Genomic DNA, 26,643 nt, shown 5'->3' with positions numbered 1-26,643 from the left:
AATATGATTAATTAATGCAGAGAGTCGGCATCGCTATTCTTCTATCTTTATCCACTGTCATTATAACGTGGACCTCACTATAGGTTATTCTTACATTAAGAAGATACAGAAGCATCTCCGTCGTCTCAACTAAAACAAAATTATCTTTTCGTTCTTGCCATGATTTCACAAGGCATCATTCTTCGTTACAGGCGGTCGGGCCCAGAGATAATAAAACTAAATTAATAATTAGGGCCAAGCCACACGAAGCGTTTTTTTCCAGACGAGTCGGCAGGACAGGAAGCTCTCCGATTAGCTGATTCCCGAACGCCAATCGGAGAGCTTCCTGCCCGGCCGACTCATCTAAAAAAACGCTTGGTGTGGCTTGGCCTTCATTTATTACCTAGAATACCTACTTCTATTCTCTCTGGTCAGCTCGTTGTATAGGCAATAACTCTGAACTTTATTGGTTTTGTTTTCTTTTACAATGAAGCACAGAGTGCTCTGAGTGATATGTGGCGCTTTGAAGGGCCAGACCATATCATGCGTTTTTAGAGTCGACAGGGCAGAAAGCTCTCCGATTGGCTGATTAAGTTGACGCCTGAAAATCCGCTTGATATGGTCTGGCCCTTACAGCAGCTCAACAAGTCATTGGATGCAGCACAAAAATGAATCAAATTCGCACAAGAAATAGCGAATTATCTGTTCAATTAAACAATTATCTATACAATCTTGAAGGCGAACGCACACTGCACATATTATGTGCGACGTATGCAGGAAAAATTTCTCCCAGAGATCATAAACTACAAACGATTATCGATCATTCTTCAAGAGGTTGAACATTTTGGCGCTGAGCACACGAGGCATTTTTTGAGACGAGTCGACAGGCCAATCTCCGATTGGGTTGGACGTACATTTATATTAAGTAAAGAAAATAAAAATAAAACTTACACTTGGCATCTTAATACAGTAGTACTTGCATAATCTTAATAATTGCATAATCTTTTTCAATATAATTATTGTTAAGCTCATTATAAGAGTGAGGAAAAGTGACAACTGAAATTTTTAAGTGGTCCAACAAGCGAGTTATGGGTTGTTGCAGTGCTAACTTTCCAGATCATAAACGGTTTCGACTATATTATTAGAACTTCTCTTAAAAATTCAAAAAAAAAAATGTATCTCTCCAAACTAAAACATTTTATTCCCCATATCGTTCATAAATAAAAAGTAACATTTTTTGTAAATTCGATAACTTGTTTATTTTGGCATTAATCGCGAAAAACGCATATTAGAACAAAGCCAATGATATACTGAATGTATTAAAAAAGCTCCAAAGGAAAATTCGAAAGTGTCTATGTATGATCAGGAAAGAAAACTGAGTTTAGCACTTCAACAACCCATAACTCGCTTATTAGACCACTTGAAAATTTCAGTTGCCACTTTTTCTCACTCTTATAATGAATGATCTTAACAATTATATTGAAAATGATTATCCAATTTAAATAAAGATAACTAGTAGTTCTGTGAACAGTAGACCTCACTCAGTATTCTCATCCACAAGAGTACCTGATTGAAACTATAGACCTTATGGAAATACAGCAATAGACTGGCTTCTTAACACATCACTTTTCAGCTGATTTATGATGAATAATATTCTATAGTCTGATTTTTACTCTTATATTGACGTATGAAGGAGGCTCCTTTTTCCTCTTATATTATCCTTGAAATGCAAAATTTCCATAAACTTTGTAAATACGTCGACGCGCAATTAAAAAAGGAACATACCTGTCAAATTTCATGAAAATCTATTACTGCGTTTCGCCGTAAATGCGCAACATATAAACATTAAGAGAAATAGCAAACCGTCGACTTGAATCTTGAACCTCACTTCGCTCGGTCAAAAAAGAGTCAGATTTTTTCCAATAAATAAATTAATCACTCACTCACTGTGATTGTGGACAACCAGGAAGATGACGGACCTGCCGAAAGATCTCGTTGTCAAAAGTGAGTGATTAATTCATTTATTGAAAACAATATGACTGCTAGTCGTTCTTTTCAATAGCAAAAAGAAAAAAATAGTTGAGAATACAGTGGAGCGGCAGGGACAAACTCTAGCAGAGAAGGTGTGCCAGGTGTAAATAATTTATATACCAGCGACCCTATTCTTACCTCTATATTTTCGCGAGTTCACCTGAGTAAATTATTTTTTTAAACCTCTCAGCTAAACTCTGACTCAAAAATTTAGGTACTTTGATATCTAGTAGTTCTGTGAACAGTAGACCTCGCGCTCAGTAAGTTACATTGACCTGTTGTTATGTTTTCTCAAAAATTAATAAATAATTTATCAATTTGAAATGTCTAGAAAAAATCTTAAATAAACATAGAGCTTTCTGTCCTATCGTATCGTGACGTGTCGTCCCGGAATGTGAGTGTGAGTGCTGTTATCGGGTCTGGCTGCAGTCGATACGCCAATCCAATCAACCCATCAGAGAACATTCTGTGTTGGCGAAAAATCGGTGTGTTAAAATTAACAAAATAAACTACCAAAATGCTGATTTCCTACAAACTTCATTTCTCACTTTTCATGATTTTAGAAATCAATTTCTTTTCAATAGGGTAATATTTGATGCAATATCAATTATCATATTAAAAAAGAAAATTGTGAAAAAAATGTTTTCTATCAATAACTCCAAACGAGAATAATGGCCTCAGCTTATGGAAAGACAAAGTTAGTAGACAACTGTCTACTAACGTTGATGGAAAGATACATTCTCAAGATGTTAGATGTTTTTGAACGGGTAGTATTATGTCCACTAGACAGCTGATTTATGATGAATAATTCTAAAGTCTGATTTTTACGGTAATATTGGCGTTCAAAGGAGACTCCTTTTCCTTTTGTATCATCCTTAAAATTCAACATTTCAAAAAACCGTATGTATACGTCGACGCGAAATTCAAAAAGGAACATACCTGTCAAATTTCATGAAAATCTATTGCTGCGTTTCGCTGTAAATGCGGATCATAAATTAATATAAACATAAAGAGAAATGGAAAACCATTGAAAACTTGAATCTTAAGGTGCGTACAGACTTTCTCTCGTTCATGATGGGTGCGTGGGCGGTGCGACTGTGGTTCGATGGTGGTACGAGGGAGGAGCGTGCTCGGTGCTGGTTGGAAGCGCGAATATGTGTACGCAGCTTTAGACCTCACCTCGTTCGGTCAATAATTGATTTACAAACCTATAAAATATTTTCAATTCAATCACAAAAATATTTAAATACTGTACGTAGATTGTCATTCAAGACAACCAAAAATATATTTGGATACATAGATTGTCATTGAGAAATTTCAAAACGGATAGTAATAAAAATACCAATGAATTTCAGAAAATATTTAATTTTATTAATGACCACAAACCATCATTTAAAAATTAAAGCTTTTTGTATAAAATATAGACTTTGAAAAGCTTGGAGATGAATCAATAAGTTAACTATACAATAGATATCTATAATAAAATTATACGAATCCTATAGTAGTTTTGATTCATGCTATTGGAACTTACAGATAAATAAATTAGAATATTGATCCAGGTCTAGGTGATTACTATGAGTTTTAGCTAGATACCGTATGAATAGCACTAGGTAAAGATTATATTGACTCTCAAGGTGTCTTCAATATTCTTGCCTATTTTCACACTAGATCTCAAAGGAATTTTGTAGATCGAATCCGAAGTTGATTAGTTGCTCGTTTCTCATTTTCACTTCAAATATCTGTAACAATATAATTATATACAAATCAGTTCACAAGAATTGAAGAATATTAATTTGTAAACTGAATCACCAAATTTCTAAAGGACACCACATCAAAACCAAATCATTGTTAGAAACTTGGAAAAATTTATTTCCTACAGTTACCTTGAAAATTGGCCATTGCTGCACTGATTTTACAGAACGCAAAGAATCACTTTTCCGCTCTAGTGCGGGAAAAATTTTTTCTGCACTCCACATTTGCAACATGGCAACGCAAAATAGTTAGTAGGTTATATGGAGCACCAGTGCAGCAAAGTCAAAATGAAGTTGGTAACAGTGACTGTGGTGCACGTTATAATAATATTAAGGACAACGAGGACAGCCACCACATGAGTGACAGCCGCCCCTTCATTCATTTACTACTATATTATTCAATTTTAAATAAATTAAGGTTTTTATTAATAATAAAATTACACAGAAAAACATTTGATGGATTTCAGCCATCATTTTACCGATAATTACCCACTTTTCATATTCAATGGTAACTGTAGGAAAAACTTAATGTGAAATACGTGCGCAAAGTTCCTCTGCTGCACTCAAGAAACCATTCCGCCCTCGCCTACGGCTCGGGCGTAAACGTTTCTTTCGAAGCAGCAAACTGTCACTTTGCGCACTAGTTGCACAAATAACTATTGTAGGAAGTCTGCCGTTTCTTTTCCACTACTTTAATTAATAATTGGATAGTGATTGTCACAATATAAGAATTTATCTAATCGTTCAAAAATAACTATTGTAGGAAGTCTGCTGTTTCTTTTCAACTACTTTAATTAATAATTGGATAGTGATTGTCACAATATACGAATTTATCTTATCGTTCAAATTATACTCTGTACAGAATTACTTTTGACTTTAGAGACCTACAAATTACTCTTGACTATTAGTGATTGTCACAATATACAGTATCTAATCTTTCAAATTACACTCTGTACAAAATTACTTTTGACTTGGGACGGACATGCGCATTAGAGAAGGCATAGAGCGGTAGGGATACAACGGCGGCGATGGTGCGCCGTTCTGAACCGGCCAGTGTTCTCTGATTTCTAGTGAGTATTCAAGCGCTCATGTTAAACTTACGAAGTTTCCTCTCTGCAAGCACTGTCTTGACTGATTCTAATCGACAAATTGGCAACTGCGCTTCCACCTATATGACTGACTATCCATCACACTGTAATTGGCTGATCTCCATCTATTTCTCTGTGCCTTATATTCCTCCACGTCAAAAGTAATTTTGTACGGAGTATAGATGAACGATGTGCTTTCTGCAGGCTTTCCCCATTGTAACTTGATAGCTAAAAGCTTGTCAGCTCGACTTACACAGAGTGTCTGATAAGTCACTCCCTATTTTTATACAGCTGTAATTATTTCTTTATTTATGAACCAATTTTGTTAGAACTACATTATTTTGTTGAATAGAGCACTCTTTGAGGTTGTGTTTAACACTAATTTTCATTTGTTTCAATTGTAAAATGCCCCCTCTCTTGACTGTGGAAGAACGAGCCAAAATAGCAGTTCGTTAATGAGTTCTGGGGATCTGTGTTGCGAGTACAAAGGTGGTGGAGGGCTGAACGAGGGATCCATGCAACACTGGATGCAAAAACACTGAGATCTTTCTTAAGAATCGTTGCAACAGAGTAACGTGAAAGACCACTTTCACGAGATCCTTGATGCAGTGATTTCTTATAGGGCCCCTCATGAACATTTCACGAACTCTGTCGACATTCTCTGCTGCCCTTGACGTTGATGGTCTTTCTGATCGTCTTGCATCTGCGACACTCCCTGTTGCTACTAATTTGAAATATCTTTCTTAAGAATCGTTGCAACAGAGTAACGTGAAAGACCACTTTCACGAGATCCTTGATGCAGTGATTTCTTATAGGGCCCCTCATGAACATTTCACGAACTCTGTCGACATTCTCTGCTGCCCTTGACGTTGATGGTCTTTCTGATCGTCTTGCATCTGCGACACTCCCTGTTGCTACTAATTTGAAATGGCAATTTTTAACAGTTTTTGCATCCAGTTTTGCATGGATCCCTCGTTCAGCCCTCCACCATCTTTGTACTCGCACCACAGATCCTCAGACCACATATTGGTTGATAAATAAAGAAATTATAGCTGTATAAAAATAGGGAGTGATTTATCAGACACTGTATAAGTCGAGCTGACAAGCTTTTAGCTATCAAGTTACAATGGGGAAAGCCTGCAGAAAGCACAACTTTCTATACTCCGTACAAAATTACTTTTGACTTGGAGGAATATGAGGCGCAGAGAAATAGAGGGAGATCAGCCAATTACAATGTGATGTATAGATCAGTCATATAGGTGGAAGCGCAGTTGCCAATTTGTCGATTATAGATTATGTTAGATTGAATTTAACTCATCATACACATGAACATATGTGTTTGTCAAGTTCCGTTCAATCTAATAGAATCTATAAGGATTAAGTTATTAACATTTTGTTAATAACTTTGGTGTAAACCCAGATTTAATGTCCGAAACATGTGAGAAAATAATTTAAAAGGGTACTGAGATTTATATTTTTATTTATATTAAAAGTAGCCCTAAAGAAAAAAGACAATAGTTATAATATAACGTATATTATACTCACTTGGCAGCCCAATCAGTACGGCCTTGAACAAGTGGCGCTGCACCCCTGATGTTGAGGTTGAGACCCCCACTGTTCGCCCCTCCACCTGCACCACCGCCCATCGCATTTGGATTGCTCAGCAAGCTCACATCAGTCTCTTGTCTGGTTGCTAACGGCTTTTTAACATTCTTTTGATATTGCTCACTGAAAATTACAGCAAACAAGAATATTCATTATTTGATATCTTCAAGATATCGTCTAAAATGACGATTTATTGCGGTTTATTAATATTGTAAAAAATATAAAATATTTACCTACTCAGTGATTGAAGCATAATAATTTTTAAATTTTGCCTACTCCAGTCAGTGAGTTCATATTTTATATTCTAGGAGCCTAATTTTTACCTATATCTCTTGCTTGTCTTGTACTAAGAAATGTTCATAAATTGAGGTTATTACCTTAACAGTTATATCTTTTGCTTGTCTTGTACCAAACATGTTTATAAATTGAATTGTTAGATTGGTAAACTGTAGCCAGTACCATTATCAATTAATTTGAGCTACCAGACAATGAAATAAAAGCACAGAGGTTTGTAATCCATGAATTGTTGATATAATCATAGAGAAACAATAGCATAAGTAGATATCCCATGGTATAGGGCGTTTATGTCGCAACTTTTACTGTTATCTCAAGCTGAGTCCATGTAGTTCTTTCCTATGAAGCTTTATGACGCTGGTAGTCTGTCATATTGTGCAGTTCATACACTCTTACCCGGTGAAAACAGTGAAAATCAACAATAATCGACAGTAATCAGCTTGAGATAACAGTAAAAGTTGCAACATAAACGCCCTATACCATGGGATATCTACTTACGCTATTGTTTATCAAAACAATATAATTGTTCAATTGTAACAATAAGGCTAACATTTTTTATTGAATATTCATCAATGATCGATTTTATCAAGTTAACTAACTGGTTGAGTAATTTCTGTACCTTTCTGAAAATTATAAATATTTTTTTTCAATTCAATTTGTTTTTTCCTTCTGAATACAATTCAATGCAGTTACATAGAGCCTTAAGCAATAAAGTGTATACAATTCAAGAAGCGATATAATATACTTACTAAAATCAAAACAACAAAATATTATTATTATTAGCGTATGGCTTTGAATGGTGGGGAGACCCAAGGGTAGTTCCACCTCGCCGTATATAGTCCAAAGTTCCCTAATGGGAAACCGGACACTAAGGTTATAGTCAGCACAATACTTTAAATTTACACTTTTCACTTCGCAATAAAGTTCATTTTGATGTTAAAAAGTCCAAACATATACAAAACCGAAACAAAACACAAAACCACTAAAACTATACTAAAACTCTTGAGTTATCACAATTTTTTTCTTGTGATAGCAATTTTATTCTTGTGATAGAATCACAATTCCTATCTTGTGAATCAGATAGAAAAGAGCTTATAGGCAACAAAGGCCTGTGCGTAAGCTCGAGTTATAACAAAATGCGTTATATCTTCTATACAATTATAAAGAGAGATCCTAATCTTTATTATGGATCTAAACTACATTAAAATATGTTTCAAGAATGAATCAGTTCAAATGACTGAATAAGTGATGATTAATTAATGAGTGCACCTTAATTGAAAAATTAAAAATACATACTTGCAGTTAAGATTGGTGGACTGACCCGCTACATAGCGAGCAATGGAGAGATAATGTTGCTTGGCACTTATTTTATTTTTTTGAGCTGGCGTTTCTGATTGGTACCAAATACGATTTTCCTTCAACGGTCTAACTGTCGATTGAGAAACTTTCGTCGTCCTGCGAAAAAAAAACAATTAGGAATTGACAACAATTTGAAAGCTGAAGATAGCTCTTAGATTTTTTACAGTCCGTCAAAATTCAAAATTTTCAGTTTTTGTTGTTCTTGAGTAAAAATGTACTAAATTTTAGAAGAGTGGAATCATAACCCTATTTTGGACTTTTATAGTTATTTGTGCAACTAGTGCGCAAAGTGACAGTTTGCTGCACCGAAAGAAACGTTTACGCCCGAGCCGTAGGCGAGGGCGGAATGGTTTCTTGAGTGCAGCAGAGGAACTTTGCGCACGTATTTCACATTAAGTTTTTCCTACAGTTACCATTGAATATGAAAAGTGGGTAATTATGGGTAAAATTGCCTGAAATCCATCAAATGTTTTTCTGTGTAATTTTATTATTGATAAAAACCTTAATCCTAAAATCCTTAAGTCCTCGTTGTCCTTGGTTATAATATATCTACTTAATAATTTGCGCGTTGTGCTTCGTTGCACCTCTGCTCACTATAGCAGCCCAGTCACTGTTACCAACTTCATTTTGATTTTGCTGCACTGTTGCTCCATATAACCTACTAAGTATTTTGTGTTGCCATGTTGCAAATCTGGAGTGCAGAAAACTTTTTCCCGCACTAGAGCGGAAAAGTGATTCTTTGCGTTCTGTAATCAGTGCAGCAATGGCCACTTTTCAACGTAGCTGTAGGAAAAAATATTTTCTAAATTTGGGAGAGAAATAGTACAAGGAGTATCCTTAGTTTTTCTCTCTCATTCAGGGCTTTCTTGTAAAAATAATAAATAAAAAAAGTCAAATAGATATTTCAGTAAGAAATTATCCAAGTTCGTAATAGATCTTGTTCATAGAAACCTCTAATGATATACTAGGGCTACTGATTGTATCCATTATTCTACTAAGCGAAGTAAATTCAATTAATATAATTCTACTTCTATTTGTGACCATATATACAGACTTCTACATTACTGATTAACCGACATGCCATAAGCTTTGAAACTTGCTATTTTCACCCAATATCTAAGATTGAAAAATTATTAACAAAAAAGTTATATCATAGAGAAACAATAGTGTAAGTAGATATCCCATGGCATAGGGAATTTATGTCGCAACTTTTACTGTTATCTCAAGCCGATTACTGTCGATTATTGTCAATTTTTACTGTTTTGTTGGGGTGATAGTGTATGAACGGCACAATTTGAGAGACTACCAGCGTCACACAGCTGCATAGGAAAGAACTATGTGAACTATCGGCTTGGGATAACAGTAAAACTTGCGACATAAACGCCCTATACCATGGGATATCTACTATATGCTATCGTTTCTCTATGGTTATATTCACAGGCAAAGTAAAAGATGTTTCAAGAATGAATCAGTTCAAATGACTGAATAAGTGATGATTAATTAATGAGTGCACCTTAATTGAAAAATTAAAAATACATACTTGCAGTTAAGATTGGTGGACTGACCCGCTACATAGCGAGCAATGGAGAGATAATGTTGCTTGGCACTTATTTTATTTTTTTGAGCTGGCGTTTCTGATTGGTACCAAATACGATTTTCCTTCAACGGTCTAACTGTCGATTGAGAAACTTTCGTCGTCCTGCGAAAAAAAAAACAATTAGGAATTGACAACAATTTGAAAGCTGAAGATAGCTCTTAGATTTTTTACAGTCCGTCAAAATTCAAAATTTTCAGTTTTTGTTGTTCTTGAGTAAAAATGTACTAAATTTTAGAAGAGTGGAATCATAACCCTATTTGGACTTTTATAGTTATTTGTGCAACTAGTGCGCAAAGTGACAGTTTGCTGCACCGAAAGAAACGTTTACGCCCGAGCCGTAGGCGAGGGCGGAATGGTTTCTTGAGTGCAGCAGAGGAACTTTGCGCACGTATTTCACATTAAGTTTTTCCTACAGTTACCATTGAATATGAAAAGTGGGTAATTATGGGTAAAATTGCCTGAAATCCATCAAATGTTTTTCTGTGTAATTTTATTATTGATAAAAACCTTAATCCTAAAATCCTTAAGTCCTCGTTGTCCTTGGTTATAATATATCTACTTAATAATTTGCGCGTTGTGCTTCGTTGCACCTCTGCTCACTATAGCAGCCCAGTCACTGTTACCAACTTCATTTTGATTTTGCTGCACTGTTGCTCCATATAACCTACTAAGTATTTTGTGTTGCCATGTTGCAAATCTGGAGTGCAGAAAACTTTTTCCCGCACTAGAGCGGAAAAGTGATTCTTTGCGTTCTGTAATCAGTGCAGCAATGGCCACTTTTCAACGTAGCTGTAGGAAAAAATATTTTCTAAATTTGGGAGAGAAATAGTACAAGGAGTATCCTTAGTTTTTCTCTCTCATTCAGGGCTTTCTTGTAAAAATAATAAATAAAAAAAGTCAAATAGATATTTCAGTAAGAAATTATCCAAGTTCGTAATTAGTTCTTGTTCTTAGAAACCTCTAATGATATACTAGGGCTACTGATTGTATCCATTATTCTACTAAGCGAAATAATTCAATTAATATAATTCTACTTCTATTTGTGACCACATATACAGAATTCTACATTACTGACTAACCGACATGCCATAAGCTTTGAAACTTGCTATTTTACCCAATATCTAAGATTGAAAAATTATTAACAAAAAAGTTATATCATAGAGAAACAATAGTGTAAGTAGATATCCCATGGCATAGGGAATTTATGTCGCAACTTTTACTGTTATCTCAAGCCGATTACTGTCGATTATTGTCAATTTTTACTGTTTTGTTGGGGTGATAGTGTATGAACGGCACACTTTGAGAGACTACCAGCGTCACACAGCTGCATAGGAAAGAACTATGTGAACTATCCGCTTGGGATAACAGTAAAACTTGCGACATAAACGCCCTATACCATGGGATATCTACTAAGCTATCGTTTCTCTATGGTTATATTCACAGGAAAAGTAAAAGATTGAGAAGAATAATATTCCAAAGAATAGTAAAACCCCCTATATTATTTCTACTGAAAAAGCCGAAAAGATAAATTTGAGCTAGATGAAAAGTGAAGACTGAAATGGGTGAAATATGTCAAATTTTATTTTTTCAGACTGCATAGTCTATGAGAGTAATGCACTTGAATAAGGAATGCTAATTTGAAACTGGATTGAACCAATCACCACGGCCAAAGCAACTTCATTAGAATTAATAGAACAGAATAAATCATGATAGAATTTGTGAATGTGCAGTTCCATACTGTTTTTAAAAAATCTAAAAACTTTGAAACTACAGGTTTAAGCAGACTGAAAATACTGTAGTTTTGCCATGCAGTTAGTTTTAAGTTCACAAGACAGGATTTGAAGTTAAGAAGCATTTGAACGATGATGAATAGACATAATGGAATTACATCTTTGAAAGTGGTAAAGTGAATGTAGCTAGCTAGGTACTTATACTTTCGCTCTGCTCCGCAACCGAACGTCACTCCAGCAGAGCGATTGATGATCGACCGGGGAGCAACAGTGGTTCGACCGGGGAACGCGAGAAGATCTAACATCTTCCGTAACGTTCATGATGGGTACGTGGGCGGAGCGACTGTGGTTCGATGGTGGTACGAGGGAGGAACGTGCTCGGTGCGGGTTGGAAGCGCGAATATGTGTACGCAGCTTTAGACCTCACTTCGCTCGGTAAGCTTCAGGAGTGGCTGGCTGGACACCCTTTCATGTTATTACTGAGTTCCTAGCTTTAAATGTTGGTTCAATTTATTTCCAAGTTAAATGTATTGGGTATTTTTATTATTGTAAAGTCCTGTTATCTATTGTTTACATTATATATGTATAGGTTGTATGTGTATGCAAATAACGATTGTGACGTAGTCTATTGCTTTTTTTCAAAGTTAAATGACAATAAAATATTATTATTATTAAACACAAGAAGTATTTATATATAAATATAACAAAATGGTACAAGTAATTTTCCATGATTAATTATATCAGATATAATGTATCTATTATTACCTATTTCTATTATTGGGCTTGTTGATTTTTGATTCAAGAATTGATTTTGTGTGTTTATTTATACATATTTTTTGTTTTTGGTTTACTATCTTTTGGTTTGTATTTTAGAATATTATCACGGCAAATGTACCAATAATTTAAAGAATATTTTCGAACTCGTGGCTGGAGCTCAAGGCTTCTTTTTCCAGCCACACCAATGTATATTAGTTGATAAGTGTTATTTTGTAAATTTCTAGTGAATTGGTAAATAAATAAATAAATAAATAAATAAATAAATGGAATGACTTGAGACATATCACAAGCTATCTACCTACTATAGAAGGCGGTAGAAAATATAAACATGGTAATCTTCCTTTCTATAGTGAGGTCCACGTTATAATGGCAGTGTTTGATTAACAATGGTATTGCTATCCTTGTCTATCATTCAACAAAGCGGATAGCGCTATCTCTTTCTCGCTTTGCTCTGTTACGTACTAGATCGTCTTTTAACAATGTAGAATTAATAATTAATCAACAAAATATTTCATCTTAATTATGAAAATTCATTATGAAATTATTGGAAAATATAATTTCTTTCTTAATAAAATATTATTGATTATTTTCAACGAGAATGGACAGTTTATATTGCATCAATAAACCTGTATCAGCTACCGTCTATAGAAGGCATTGACAAGTCTGAGGATCGACTACCTACGTTGTTTTCCAAAGACCTTGAAGATGCATAGACTCACATGCAGCGCTAGTGTCGTACTTGGAATTGAAATCCGCCATTGAGGGGGCAACCCATAAGATTATTACATACCAATGCTACCAATGCCTTTGTGATCTATAACTTAGTATTACAAATATATATAGATATAATAATCTCGTGCTAAAATACCCCAATGGCGGCCTTCAATTTCAAGTAAGAGCTATCATTGGGAAGGCATAGGCATTGTGGGTCTATTTATCTCTTTAAGGTCTTTGTTGTTTTCCTATCTTTCTCCACTGCCATTATAACGTGGACTATATATCTATTCAACTAAATAGCAACTGGTGTAAGCTATAGTGAGGTCCACGTTATAATGGCAGTATTTGATCAACTTTGGTTTTGCTATCCTTGTCTATCATTTGACAAAGTCGGTGGTACTATCCTTTTTTAGTACCAACACGATGCCAATTATGCTTTTGACAGTGTAGAAATATAATTAATCAATGCAGAGAATCGACATTGTTATTCTTCTATCTTCATCCACTGTCATTATAACGTGGACCACACTATAGCGCAGTCTCGATCAGCAATTGTATGGTAAGTACCTCATCAAATTCAAATTCTACCGAGATTTTTAATTTAAAAGTTCATCGAAGTCTAGTGAAAGCTATGCCTACGGAGGTGAGGCGGCATGTGTGAGTGAGAGAGAGAAGAGAGCGAGGCAAGCAAAATGACAGTTCCAGTCTCACCCTAATAACTGAGTGAGATCTTTATCGTTGATGGACACCGATACAGGTATGGAGCCGGGTTGGCGTGTGCTCATGCCCAAACGTACCGTGCTTTGCGCCGAGACATTGTTATTGCTATTGGTGTTATTCGGCTGCAACCGGCTGTTACTGTCTGAGTATTCCTGCATCCCAACGGCACTCAGTCGTTGGCCCACTTGGAAGTAGGCTTGTCTGCAAATTCAAAAATCACACAATTTTAAATTTATTTATCTATCCGTTAATTAATTAATTTACTAATTTATTTTTTACTATACGTAATGAAGAATTTAAAATAATAATCTATTGAGCGTCGATTGAATGAAAAAGAGTAAGAAATTGTCAAAAAACCACAGATTTATTGATACTTAGAAAGACCGGTTTCGGTTATTACACCATTGTCAATCTCTAATGCAGAGTTAATCAGAGATTGACAATGGTGTAATAACCGAAACCGGTCTTTCTAAGTATCAATAAATCTGTGGTTTTTTGACAATTTCCTACTCTTTTTCATTTAATATGAATAATTACCACAATATAAACTTCTCAACTACACAAAAAGTGAAAAACTATTGAGCGTCATTATGCTTATTACAATGCTTATAGGGTACAAAAAAACACATTGAAAGCGGAGCGGAGCGTGGCGTAACGTTCTAGAGCGGAGCGTGACGTGGTCAGAGCGTTCATGATACACACAGGAAGCGTCTGAGCATCAAGCGTCAAAGGCCTAGAAAATGGCGTTGTCTAGTTTGCACGGACATTACTTCGTGAGAATAATCACTTAAAGTACAGAATGTTTGAAAAAGAACTCCCTAGTTTTAGGTATAAAATTAATGTGTAAATTAATGGAAAACTTCATCAACAAGTACATATAATGAAAGAAAGAATCTTCAAATTTTGTTCAACATCAGTACACTTCAACATGGGATCCATTTGTTGCCCTGCACACGTCGAGACGATATTCAAGCTCTCGCCATGTATTCACCAACATATCAGGTGTAACGGTCCCAACCACAGTGGCGATTCTTTCCCGTAAATGGTTTATGTTTCGGATTTTTTCACTGTACACAACATTTTTTATGTTTCCCCAAAAGAAAAAGTCCAGAGGGGTTTAGTCCGGGCTTCGTGGTGGCCAAGCAATTGGGCCAGCTCTCCATGTCCACCTTCCCGGAAAGCGTGTGTCAACTGAAGGAACTGTTCCCTGGCGCTGTCTTAAGGTCAACGGAAAGCGAGTGTCAACTGTTCCCTGGCGCCGTATTAAGGTCAAGCAGGTCTGCCAACTGCAGGGGGAGGGGCAAAAACTTGGACTGTTGCTGAATCAAACACCACAAACTAGAATAGTGTATATAAATTTTTACAGATTCTATGACACATCAAAACTAATGGATTGGATATTAGCTAAGCCTGCTAAAAAGAGCACACCTAAAAAGATTAATGAAATTAACTTGAATTGTCGACCTATTTGTTGAACCATCTGTTTAATGTGTTAAGAAAGCATGAGTCCCGATTTTTAGAGTACATGCGAATGTCAACTTCAACCTTTGATTATATTTTGACGAGAGTAAAGTTTAATATTTGAAAAAAAAAACAAGTCACTAATTGGACAAATCCAATACCTGCTGAAGAAATAGTTGTAATAACACTAAAGTAATTTCATAAAAATATGATTGAAATGGATTAGAATAGTGTTACTTTTGATTTCAAAGTGCAATAGATGAATGTTCTCTTTTGAATAATCAAATAGATACACATTACAGGGGAATTTGGACAAACATTAAATATACTAGTGTACTAGATGGTGGGAAAATGTAGTAGAACAAGTGCATTATTATATACAAGAGTAGACCACTAGTATGAACATTAGTAGGGGCACTCGCACGTTGACGCTTTGACGCTCCGCTTGTAGACGCTCCAAAAAACAAACCAGCTTGTTCCAAAGTTTGACGCCACGCTCCGCTCTGCGAGTAGACGCTTGCAGTGTGTTTTAGCTCATTACTTAACATGATATTGTTCACGACGCTTCTCAACGCCACGCCATACGCTCCGCTTCCAGTGTGGTTGTACCCTTACCTTTATCTCAACGAATCGTTATTAATAATTGTATTACCGGTATATAGTTTCCTGTATTACATCCACATCATCTAGACTAACCCTTCTAAAAACAAAAAATACAGTAACTTAGACCTACCACATTAGTTTTTCTCGAACGTTTCCTAGGCTAACAAAATTTTAAGTAATTATTCTCAGATCAAGAACGGTGACTGAGGAAACTTCTGTACAAAAAAAATCCTTTTCAATTACAAATCTCTCAGTGATGTAAAACTATAGTTCTTACATTAGATAAAATCACTTGTATGGGCTACATTATTAAAAACAATATAGAAACATGAATTACCCTTTTATTCAAAACATTTTCAACTTTAAAACATTTCAGACAACTAGTTTCGGCCTACTTTGGCTATTTTCAAGTTTATATGAAACTAAACGATGCATTTAAACTTGAAAATGGCCAAAGTAGGGCGAAACATTCTTTGAAATGTTTTAAAGTTTAAAATATTTTTAATTCGTGGGTAATTCATGTTTTATACTGTTTTTAATAATTCTAACATTTATTAGTTCTATTTGGAATATAATGTATTGCAGACAATCGTATGTGTGCTAAGAAAACAAAATAACCTTGAATCTCTACTATATATTGATCCATGATTAAAATAATGCCCCAGTTTCAACAAAGAATTGATCTTCATACATTAATGTTTTAAATAATAGGGTAGCCTACTTCATGTTTTTATATTGTTTGTAATAATTCTAACATCAGTTCTATTTGGAATATAATGTTATTGCAGACAATCGCTTGTGTGCTAAGAAAACAAATATCCTTGAATCTCTACTATGTACTAATCCATGATTAAACAATGCCCAGTTTCAACAAAGAATTGAAATCTAGCGTACCTTAATGAATGATGAGCAGTGGGCCTTTTGCTGGGATTCCAGTTGAGAAGGGCTTCCAAAAGGACTATGCCATCATGGCTGGCGTGAGGAATCAGTGAACCCAGCGGAGTCCTCCTGAATTGCGGAAATCTGAAGTTCATAGCATTGGCAAGCTGATGTCCATCGAACCAGTCTCTCTGAATCAATTGAAAACAGAATTATCAAATTTTTCTTCTCATCGACCCTTTACTTCCTAAGAAATTCGACCCTTTCTAAATTCTAGTCGATATTAGATGTATAAAGATTAATACTGTAATTATTTGTATTCTTATATAACTTTAAACACTCACATTATTATTTGGTGTGGCGACGACCGTTTCGTGCTGGTGTTGCACATTCTCAAGCCAAACAGAAACTCAAAGCTTATTTCGAACAGAAACTCAGTAGTTTCTGTTTGGCTTGAAAATGTGCAACACCAGCACGAAACGGTCGTCGCCACACCAAAGAATGTGAGTGTTTTTTCACTTTAATGTTATATAAGAATACAATAGTAATAATTCCAGTGGAAACAAGATGGATAACCAACAATGTAATTATTTATTCATTATAACTGACTCTCTCTCATAAATTTTAAAATTCATGACATTTGAATGAAGTAACTTAGAGAGGTTCTTATATTGTACCGTACTTCTTGCACAATATAATTATAACATTTCCCGAAGAATAATCGGTGCTTTATGTTAATTCAATTCCAGCAGAGCTGTAACTGCAAGTAGGCCACTTCTCAGCTTTTCAGCCTCAGTTATTATAATAAAAACTTCCTTTGAAATTCTAGTCGATATTGGATGTATAAAAATAAGTAGGCTATTGTCATTATCTATTTATTATAACTGACTCTCTCTCATACATTTTAAATTCATGACATTTAAATGAAGTAGGTGACTCAATTGACCTGTTTCGGTTGTTGCACCATTGTCAATCTCTGATAAACTCCGAGAATTCTATCTATTGAGTTTATCAGAGATTGAGAATCGTATAACATCCAAAACCGGTCTTTAAAATCTGTGGTTTTTGACAATTTCTTAGTATTTTTATTTAATATGAATAATTACCACAATATCAACTTCTCAACTACACAAAAAGAAAAAAAGTCAATTTGAGAGGTTCTATTATTGTACTTCTTGCACAATATAATTATAAAATTTCCTGAGGAATAATCAGCACTTTATATCAATTCAATTCCATCAGAGCTGTAACTGCAAGTAGACCTAGCCACTTCTCAGCTTTTTAGTCTCAGCTATTATAAATATCCTTATCTTTTTGATAATTTACTGTATTGATAAGTAGGTGAGAAAAGATCTCTCACCTCACAAGACTACTAATCGATAAATTTAGAAGATGATCATTGTAATAAAAACAGCACTTTGACTATTTGAAGCCTAAGACTCAACTCACACTTACGCGACTCAGGTCGAGAAGAGACTCGACTCTAGTCGAGAGCATGGTGTGTTTCCAGAGCAGTCGATTCTAGTCTCCGCGACTTTCACCATTTGGAAGCTTATGTTCTCCACTAGAGTCGGGTCTCTTCTCGACCTGAGTCGCTGTGAGTGTGAGTTGAGCCTTAGAGGTTAGTTGCACAAAAGTCTGTTGAATTTTGATTGTAATCAAGTACTGATCATTAACGATGTCTTCCGCTTATCTGATTGGTTCCTGTGGCATTCAACCGTCATTCAATCACTGTTATGACTCATCAGATTTCTGTGAAACCAGGCCTGATTATCCTTGATAATTTCCTTTCCTCAAAATACATTTTATTATTATATTATTTGAGAATGTATTCACAAATCGCAACTGATTTCACCTGTGTGTTGTCTACGGTGCACTCGCAAAGAAGCCGGCTGAGTGGTTCTGAAACTACAAAACTCACAAGTGTAAGGTTTTCCGTCTGTGTCGTTTGAACCGTTTTCACTAGGCTGAAGATTTTCTCCGACAGAACTCGATGTTTCCAATTCAGATATATTATCAGAATATTTTTTTGGTAGTACAGAGTGTGTAACCTCGATATACATAAGCCTATAGTGAGGTCCACGTTATAATGGCAGTGGAGAAAGATAGGAGATCAACGTTGCCGAACCTCTGTCTTGTCAATCCCTTCTATACACGGTAGCTGATACAGGTTTATTGATGTAATATTAACTGTTAATTTCCATTTAAAATAATCAATTATACTTTATCAAGCAATAAATTATATTTTTCAATAATTTTATAATCAATTTTCATAATTAAAATGAATTATGGTGATGTATTTTTCATTTTTTTGTATTGAGCTTATTGAGAAAAAAAACTTCATTCATTCAATATGTTGTTGAATAAATTATGAATTCTACATTGCTAGAAGACGATCTGGCAACAGAGCAAAGCAAGAAAGAGATAGCACTATCCGCTTCGTTGAATTATAGACAAGGATAGCAATACTATTGCTAATCAAACACTGCCATTATAACTTGCACCTCACTGTAGCACACCTCTAGGGACCGCTCAAAAATGTACATCTATCAGGAGGCGGTCTGTACTGAATCGGGGTGTACTATATGTGCTATCGACGTTTCAAGGTACTGCAAAAAATGTACTACAACGGAAATGTACTATAACGGGGTGTACTATATGTGCTATCAACGTTTCAAGGGACTGCAAAAAATGTACTACAACGGGAATGTACTATAACGGGGTGTACTATATGTGCTATCGACGTTTCAAGGTACACTAGAGTCTCGATTAACCGAGTCTCGGTCAACCGAGGTTCCGTGTTAACAGAGCCTCGGATCGGCCAAGGTCAAGGTCAGTTTGGCAGCTAAGAAGCGAAGCAGTTCGATTACACAAAGAACTGTCAAAGATTTTTTCAAACCTTTGTAACTTTTTAATACTTTAAAGTATGTACTACTATTATCTAGTTGTGTGGTTTTGAATATAGTTCATGTTGGTGTACATCACATGGTACGTATTTTTATTTGATTGCCTTAACCCCTTATTTAGATTAGGCCCTCCGTGTTAACCGAGTATTTGACTATCCGAGGTTGTAGCGGTCCCGATTAACTCGGTTAATCGGGACTCTAGTGTACTGCAAAAAATGTACTACAACGGGAATGTACTATAACGGGGTGTACTATATGTGATAACAACGTTTCAAGGTACTGCAAAAAATGTACTACAACGAGAATGTACTATAACGGGGTGTACTATATGTGCTAACAACGTTTCAAGGTACTGCGAAAAATGTACTACAATGGGAATATACTATAACGGGGTGTACTATATGTGCTATCAACGTTTCAAGGGACTGCAAAAAATTTTCTATAATGGGAATGTTCTATAATGGGGTTGTACTATATCGAGGACATAAGTGCTAGGGGTGTACTATATCAAGGACATAAGTGCTATATGGACGTTTCAAGGGACAGCAAAAAATGTACTATAACAGGGAATATACTAGTGCTATATCGAGGACATAAGTGTTATATGAACGTTTCAAGGGACTGCAAAAAAATGTTTTATAACGGGGAATATACTAGTACTATATCGAGGACGTAAGTGTTATATGAACGTTTCAGGGGACTGCAGAAAAAATGTACTATAACGGGGTGTAGGCTGCTATATCGAGGTTTCACTGTAACAAGTTCACAACTGAGATCATTAATCTGTGTTACTCAATCATTGACTGTAAGAATTTCAAACTACAGATCATGAAATTTTACCTTATCAGGTGTTCCCAGAACGGAGCATATTTTGAATATCTGGTCTATTTCGCTGTTTCCTGGGAAGAGAGGCCTGAACGTGTAGAGCTCTGCCATGATGCAGCCCACTGCCCACAAGTCAATGGGGCTCGAGTACGTCGTCGAATGCAAAAGAACCTCTGGTGCTCTGTACCATCTGCAAAAATTGAATCAATTAATTAATAATATTAAGTTTGTTTTTTGGCTCTGCATAATTATTCCTTTAATATGTGAATATTCCCTATTTTAGTGATAATAATGTGAAATATTTCTTCTATGTTTGGTTTTGAAGCATCTAAATTAAAAAAATACTTTGTGAAAATAATTAAGGACTGAAAATTTCGTGAAGTGAACAACTCAATATTTTCAAGTTCTGAGAGTTTATTGAATGTAATCATTCTATTATCTTCGGTTTTTAATTAAATCAAATTAAAAAAATTTCTAGTTTATTTATTTCTGGATTGAAAAGTGGACTCAAATCAATTCAAATGGATAGCATAACCTATAATTTTTATTCATTCATAACTCTTCCCTCGTTTTATTATCATTCATCCCATCATCATCACCTAGGCTTAAAATACTTCTAGAAAGTCGCCTTTGTAAAATAATAAATAAATAAATAAACTACAATACAACCCATTTCGGACTATGTGTAATCTTATTTAAATTTGGGAGAGGAATAGCACAAGGTTACCTTATTTATTCCCTCCCTGTCATTTCGATGATGTACTTTATTGTATGAATCAATAAAGAATAAAAAATTAGGCTATTTTTATGAATTACTTCATTGATTCACTCCACAAATTATGCAAGAACCCCCGTATTGAACCAACCTTTTACAAATTAGAGTTGCTCTGGAAAATTATAATTAACAATAACTTAATTTTGATTTTTATCATTTCATCTTCGATAGCAGTGTGAGTTTCGAATAGAAAATTCGTTGTTTCATTTTTCAAGTAGTATGTTGGGAGTTAGAACAGAAATAATTAGCTCATTAGACTTTGGACTGGATAGCTATAGTATTGGTAAAAAAAAATATTTCATATTCTCTCTCAGAGTGACAAGAATGGAAAATCACTCACTTTCAAATACAGGTAGTAATAACTCTCAAACATGAGCAAATTTCGCTAATCTGATGACATATTCGTGTTAACTCTGTTGAAGTTCAGACATTGTGTTACTTGTAAATATTTGAAAAAACACTTACTTTTGTTGGAGTATTGAGGAATGCATTTCACTCCTGAAGAGGAGCTTCATCAGCCTGTCATATCATTGAGGCTGATGAAGCTCCTCTTCAGGAGTGAAATGCATTCCTCAATACTCCAACAAAAGTAAGTGTTTTTTCAAATATTTACAAGTGACACAGTGTCTGAACTTCAACAGAGTTATTATATAGTGTTTCGTCATGGAAAGCAACTTCAATATTCGTGTTCCTCTCGTCAAGTTTTATCATTCCTGACAAGTGATTTTGAAATTTCATCTTTCCATGAACTTGCAAAAGTTCATGAAGTTTGTTAGTGGAGAATAAAAATTTCTCAGATTTCAAGTGATTTTGAAATTTCATCTTTCCATGGACTTGCAAAATTTCATGAAGTTTGTTAGTGGAGAATAAAAATTTCTCAGATTTCAAGTGATTTTGAAATTTTATCTTTCCATGAACTTGCAAAATTTCATGAAGTTTGTTGGTGGAAATGAAAATTTTCCAGATTTGTTTGACATTTGGGCTTTGGATAGTGGAGAATATAGAGTTTGATGTAGAATGTAAAGTACTATAATATGGCACCTTTTTCTTCAATAGAGAGTGAGTTATCCACTAGAACAAAAATTCTCTCTCACATTCTCACTAAGCATGAAAGTTTCTAATTCCAATCTAGGTATAAATGTGATTTATAGTCAAATAAAATCATTCCCTAATTTTTAAAAATTAATATTATCTACACTTGAAAAAATTAAAACCTCGTCAAATTACAAGATAGCCTTTATGCATGATAACAAATTATAGAAATTTGGTGATTTTGTTTCCATGACGAAACACTTTACAATAATTATGTTGTAGTTTAGAGTGTTCCCAAGTAATTATTTTTAATACCACTTTTTGGTTGTGAAATGCATACCTCATTATTCACAAGTTCTAAGATTTCATTGAATGTAATCATTCTATTATCTTCAGTTTTTAATTAAACCAAATTCAAAATTTCTAGTTTATTTCTGGACTGAAAAGTGGACTCAAATCAATTCAAATGGATAGCATAACCTATAATTTTTATTCATTCATAACTCTACCTTCATTGTATTATCATTCATCCCATCATCATCACCTAGGCTTGAAATACTTATAGAAAGTCGCCTTTGTAAAATAATAAATAAATAAACTACAATACAACCCATTTCGGACTATGTGTAATCTTATCTATGGGAGAGGAATAGCACAAGGTTACCTTATTTATTCCCTCCCTGTCATTTCGATGATGTACTTTATTGTATGAATCAATAAAGAATAAAAAATTAGGATATTTTTATGAATTACTTCATTGATTCACTCCACAAGATGCAAGAACCCCCGTATTGAACCAACCTTTTACAAATTAGAGTTGCTCTGAAAAATTATAATTAACAATACTTATTTTGATTTTTATCATTTTATCTTCGATAGCAGTGTGAGTTTCGAATAGAAAATTCGTTGTTTCATTTTTCAAGTAGTATGTTGGTATGTCTGTGCAAGGAGGGAGGGTGCTGGGACGAAAAAGAGTGAAGTTGGTGGATGATATCAGGGAGGAGGGAAAGTACTCCAAGATGAAGAGAATTGCACAAGACAGAGAGGAATGGAGAAGGAGGAATCATGTTTAGACCTGCCCTAGGGCAGGACACCAGTAGTAGTATGTTGGGAGTTAGAACAGAAATAATTAGCTCATTAGACTTTGGACTGGATAGCTATAGTATTGATAAAAAAAATATTTCATATTCTCTCTCAGAGTGACAAGAATGGAAAATACTATAATATGGCACTTTTTCTACAATACAGAGTGAGTTATCCACTAGAACAAAAATTCTCTCTCACATTCTCACGAAGCATGAAAGTTTCTAATTCCAATCTAGGTATAAATTTGATTTGTTGTCAAATAAAATCATTCCTTAATTTTTAAAAATTAATATTATCTACACTTGAAAAAAATTAAAACCTCGTCAAATTACAAGATAGCCTTTATGCATGATAACAAATTATAGAAATTTGGTGATTTTGTTTCCATGACGAAACACTTTACAATAATTATGTTGTAGTTTAGAGTGTTCCCAAGTAATTATTTTTAATACCACTTTTTGGTTGTGAAATGCATACCTCATTATTCACAAGCAAAAAGTTCGTGCTTTTAGATATTTACTTTGAAACATAGTGTCTAAGCTACAACAGAGTTGAAATATTTATATTAGTAGGCTCAATAGTTTTAAAAATAAAACTTACAATTAAAATTTACACTAGAGACAGAGATATTATGAAATTTCTCCATATTAAGGTGGAATAAAATTGTGGAACTGACAATATCGCTTTTATTTCACCTTAAAACTGACAATATAAATTTAGATTGATTTTACCTCAAAATACACTAAAGTGAGGTCCACGTTATAATGGCAGTGGAGAAAGATAACAGAACAACGTTGCCGATCCTCTGTCTTGTCAATGCCTTCTATAGACGGTACAGGTTTTTTAAAATTCAAATTCAAATTTATTTTGTCAATCAAAACAATTACAATTTCAAAGAAAATAGTATACATCAAAATATTTTTTTAATAAATAGTTTATTGATGTAATATTAACTGTTCGTTTTCGTTTAAAATAATCAATTATATTTTATTAAGCAAGAAATTATATTTTCAATAATCTCATAATGAATTTTCATGATTAAGATTAAATATTTTGTTAATTAATTATCAATTCTACATTGTTAAGACGATCTGGCAACAGAGCAGAGCGAGAAAGGGATAGCGCTATTTGCTTTGTTGAATGATAGACAAGGATAGCAATACCATTGCTAATCAAACACTGCCATTTATATATATTTATTAATTATTTATTAATTATTTATTAATTATATTAATAAATATTAATTTATTATTTATAATTATAATTTATTTATTAATTATATGAATTTTTAATTAGCCATTTATTAATTATAACGTGGACCTCACTATAGGCCTACCTTGTCGATACGTAGTCAGTATATGGGGGACGTGAGCGTATTTCGCGGGCCAAGCCGAAGTCAGCGATTTTGATGAGTTGTGGACCGCAGCATAGCAAATTCTCCGGTTTCATGTCTCGATGGAAGAAGCCATGCCTGTGCATGAAGCTCAGGCCTTGAAGCACTTGGTACAATATGTTACGAACTACTTGCTCTGGAAATAGCTTTTCTCTGAAAACATAAAAATTATTTTCAATTATAACTAGATAAAATGCAATTGATAATGATGATATTATCTTTTCGCCACACTGCACAGAAAGCAGATGTTTTCCAGTCCCTACGTAGATCTGAAATACATTGTTTGCAGACGACTCTTGTCTGACGTCAGAACAGGTTTCTTTCCGGCCTAGTCCGGAAAGAGTACTCTTTCCAGCCGCTAACAAGGTGATCAAAAAACAGCTGATCAAAAAACTTTTCATTATTTGTGTTCATTATTCAATAATTAAAACATTTATAATAATATCATCTTATTGTCATGTGAAAGAATAAAAAAGTATAAACTCAACCTCCCACATAATTGAACATCATCTTTTAGGTTATCTAGACAAATCAGAATAAAAAATAAAAATACTTGGACAATTCCCTGATATTCAGATTACCTCAGATTTGCTAGAGCTATCACCTTCCACTTCTGCTTTCGGAAGTGCTTAGTAAACAACTATTCTCATATATATATTGTTTATTTTTGTGTGTGGCGAAAAATAGCGTTCGCACCACGGGCAAGAATGTATTTCCGGCTCTCAATCTTTTCTAGTCCTCGGCCTACGGCCTCGGACTTGAAAACCGAGCCGTAAAAATCTCATTTTCTGCTCTAGGTGCGAAATATACTATCTATATAATGAGAGATAGGGTTGTGTTTGTTCGCATCAGAACATGTCAACTTGTGGATTGCAAACCGAAAAAACGGCAATGATTTAGATCTCCAAATTTTGTACATAGATTATAAAAATTTACTGGTTTTGTTTTCCATGACGAAACACTTTACAATAATTATTCTCTTGTAGTTTAGAGTGTTCCCAAGTGAATATTTGAAAACGCTTTTTGGTTGTGATATGCATACCTCATTATTCACAACCAAAAAGTTCGTGTTTTTAAATATTTACTTTGAACCACAGTGTCTAAGCTACAACAGAGTTGGAATATTCATATTAGTAGGCCTAATAATTTCAAAAATAGAACTTACAATTAAAATTTACACTAGAGACAGAGATATTATGAAATTTCTCCATATTAAGGTGGAATAAAATTATGGAACTGACAATATCGCTTTTATTTCACTTTAAAACTGACAATTTATTCTAATTTAGATTGTTTTACCTCAAAATACACTAAAGTGAGGTCCACGTTATAATGGCAGTGGAGAAAGATAGCAGAACAACGTTGCCGATCCTCTGTCTTGCCAATGCCTTCTATAGACGGTAGCTGATACAGGTTTTTCAAAATTCAAATTCAAATTTATTTTGTCAATCAAAACAATTACAATTTCAAAGAAAATAGTATACATCAAAATATTTTTTTAATAAATAGTTTATTGATGTAATATTAACTGTTCGTTTTCGTTTAAAATAATCAATTATATTTTATTAAGCAAGAAATTATATTTTCAATAATTTCATAATGAATTTTCATGATTAAGATTAAATATTTTGTTAATTAATTATTAATTCTACATTGTTAAAGACGATCTGGCAACAGAGCAAAGCGAGAAAGAGATAGCGCTATTTGCTTTGTTGAATGATAGACAAGGATAGCAATACCTTTGCTAATCAAACACTGCCATTATAACGTGGACCTCACTATAGGCCTACCTTGTCGATACGTAATCAGTGTATGGGGGACGTGATCGTATTTCGCGGGCCAAACCGAAGTCAGCAATTTTGATGAGTTGTGGACCGCAGCATAGCAAATTCTCCGGTTTCATGTCTCGATGGAAGAAGCCATGCCTGTGCATGAAGCTCAGGCCTTGAAGCACTTGGTACAATATGTTACGAACTACTTGCTCTGGAAATAGCTTTTCTCTGAAAACATAAAAATTATTTTCAATTATAACTAG

General features: G+C 34.4%; 1 protein-coding gene across 3 annotated transcripts in view; it reads right to left on the bottom strand.

Moving 5' to 3' along the window:
* Window positions 1-3,671: 3,671 nt before the first annotated feature.
* LOC111045532 (serine/threonine-protein kinase MAK) overlaps window positions 3,672-26,643 on the bottom strand; it is a 55,631-nt gene continuing 32,659 nt past the window's right edge. For all 3 annotated transcript variants that reach the window (XM_039429207.1, XM_039429208.1, XM_039429209.1), the window contains 7 exons: window positions 26,399-26,608; window positions 20,338-20,512; window positions 16,607-16,782; window positions 13,640-13,849; window positions 9,648-9,806; window positions 6,395-6,577; window positions 3,672-3,749 (listed from right to left, as the gene is read on the bottom strand). In XM_039429207.1, the coding sequence (XP_039285141.1) occupies window positions 3,737-3,749; window positions 6,395-6,577; window positions 9,648-9,806; window positions 13,640-13,849; window positions 16,607-16,782; window positions 20,338-20,512; window positions 26,399-26,608 (1,126 nt within the window). In that variant the 3' untranslated portion in view covers window positions 3,672-3,736. The remainder of the gene's footprint in view (window positions 3,750-6,394; window positions 6,578-9,647; window positions 9,807-13,639; window positions 13,850-16,606; window positions 16,783-20,337; window positions 20,513-26,398; window positions 26,609-26,643) is intronic.

This window comes from Nilaparvata lugens, chromosome 5, assembly GCF_014356525.2.
Source record: "Nilaparvata lugens isolate BPH chromosome 5, ASM1435652v1, whole genome shotgun sequence".
Taxonomy (NCBI): Eukaryota; Metazoa; Arthropoda; class Insecta; order Hemiptera; family Delphacidae; genus Nilaparvata; species Nilaparvata lugens.
This window is presented reverse-complemented; position numbering and strand designations above follow the sequence as displayed.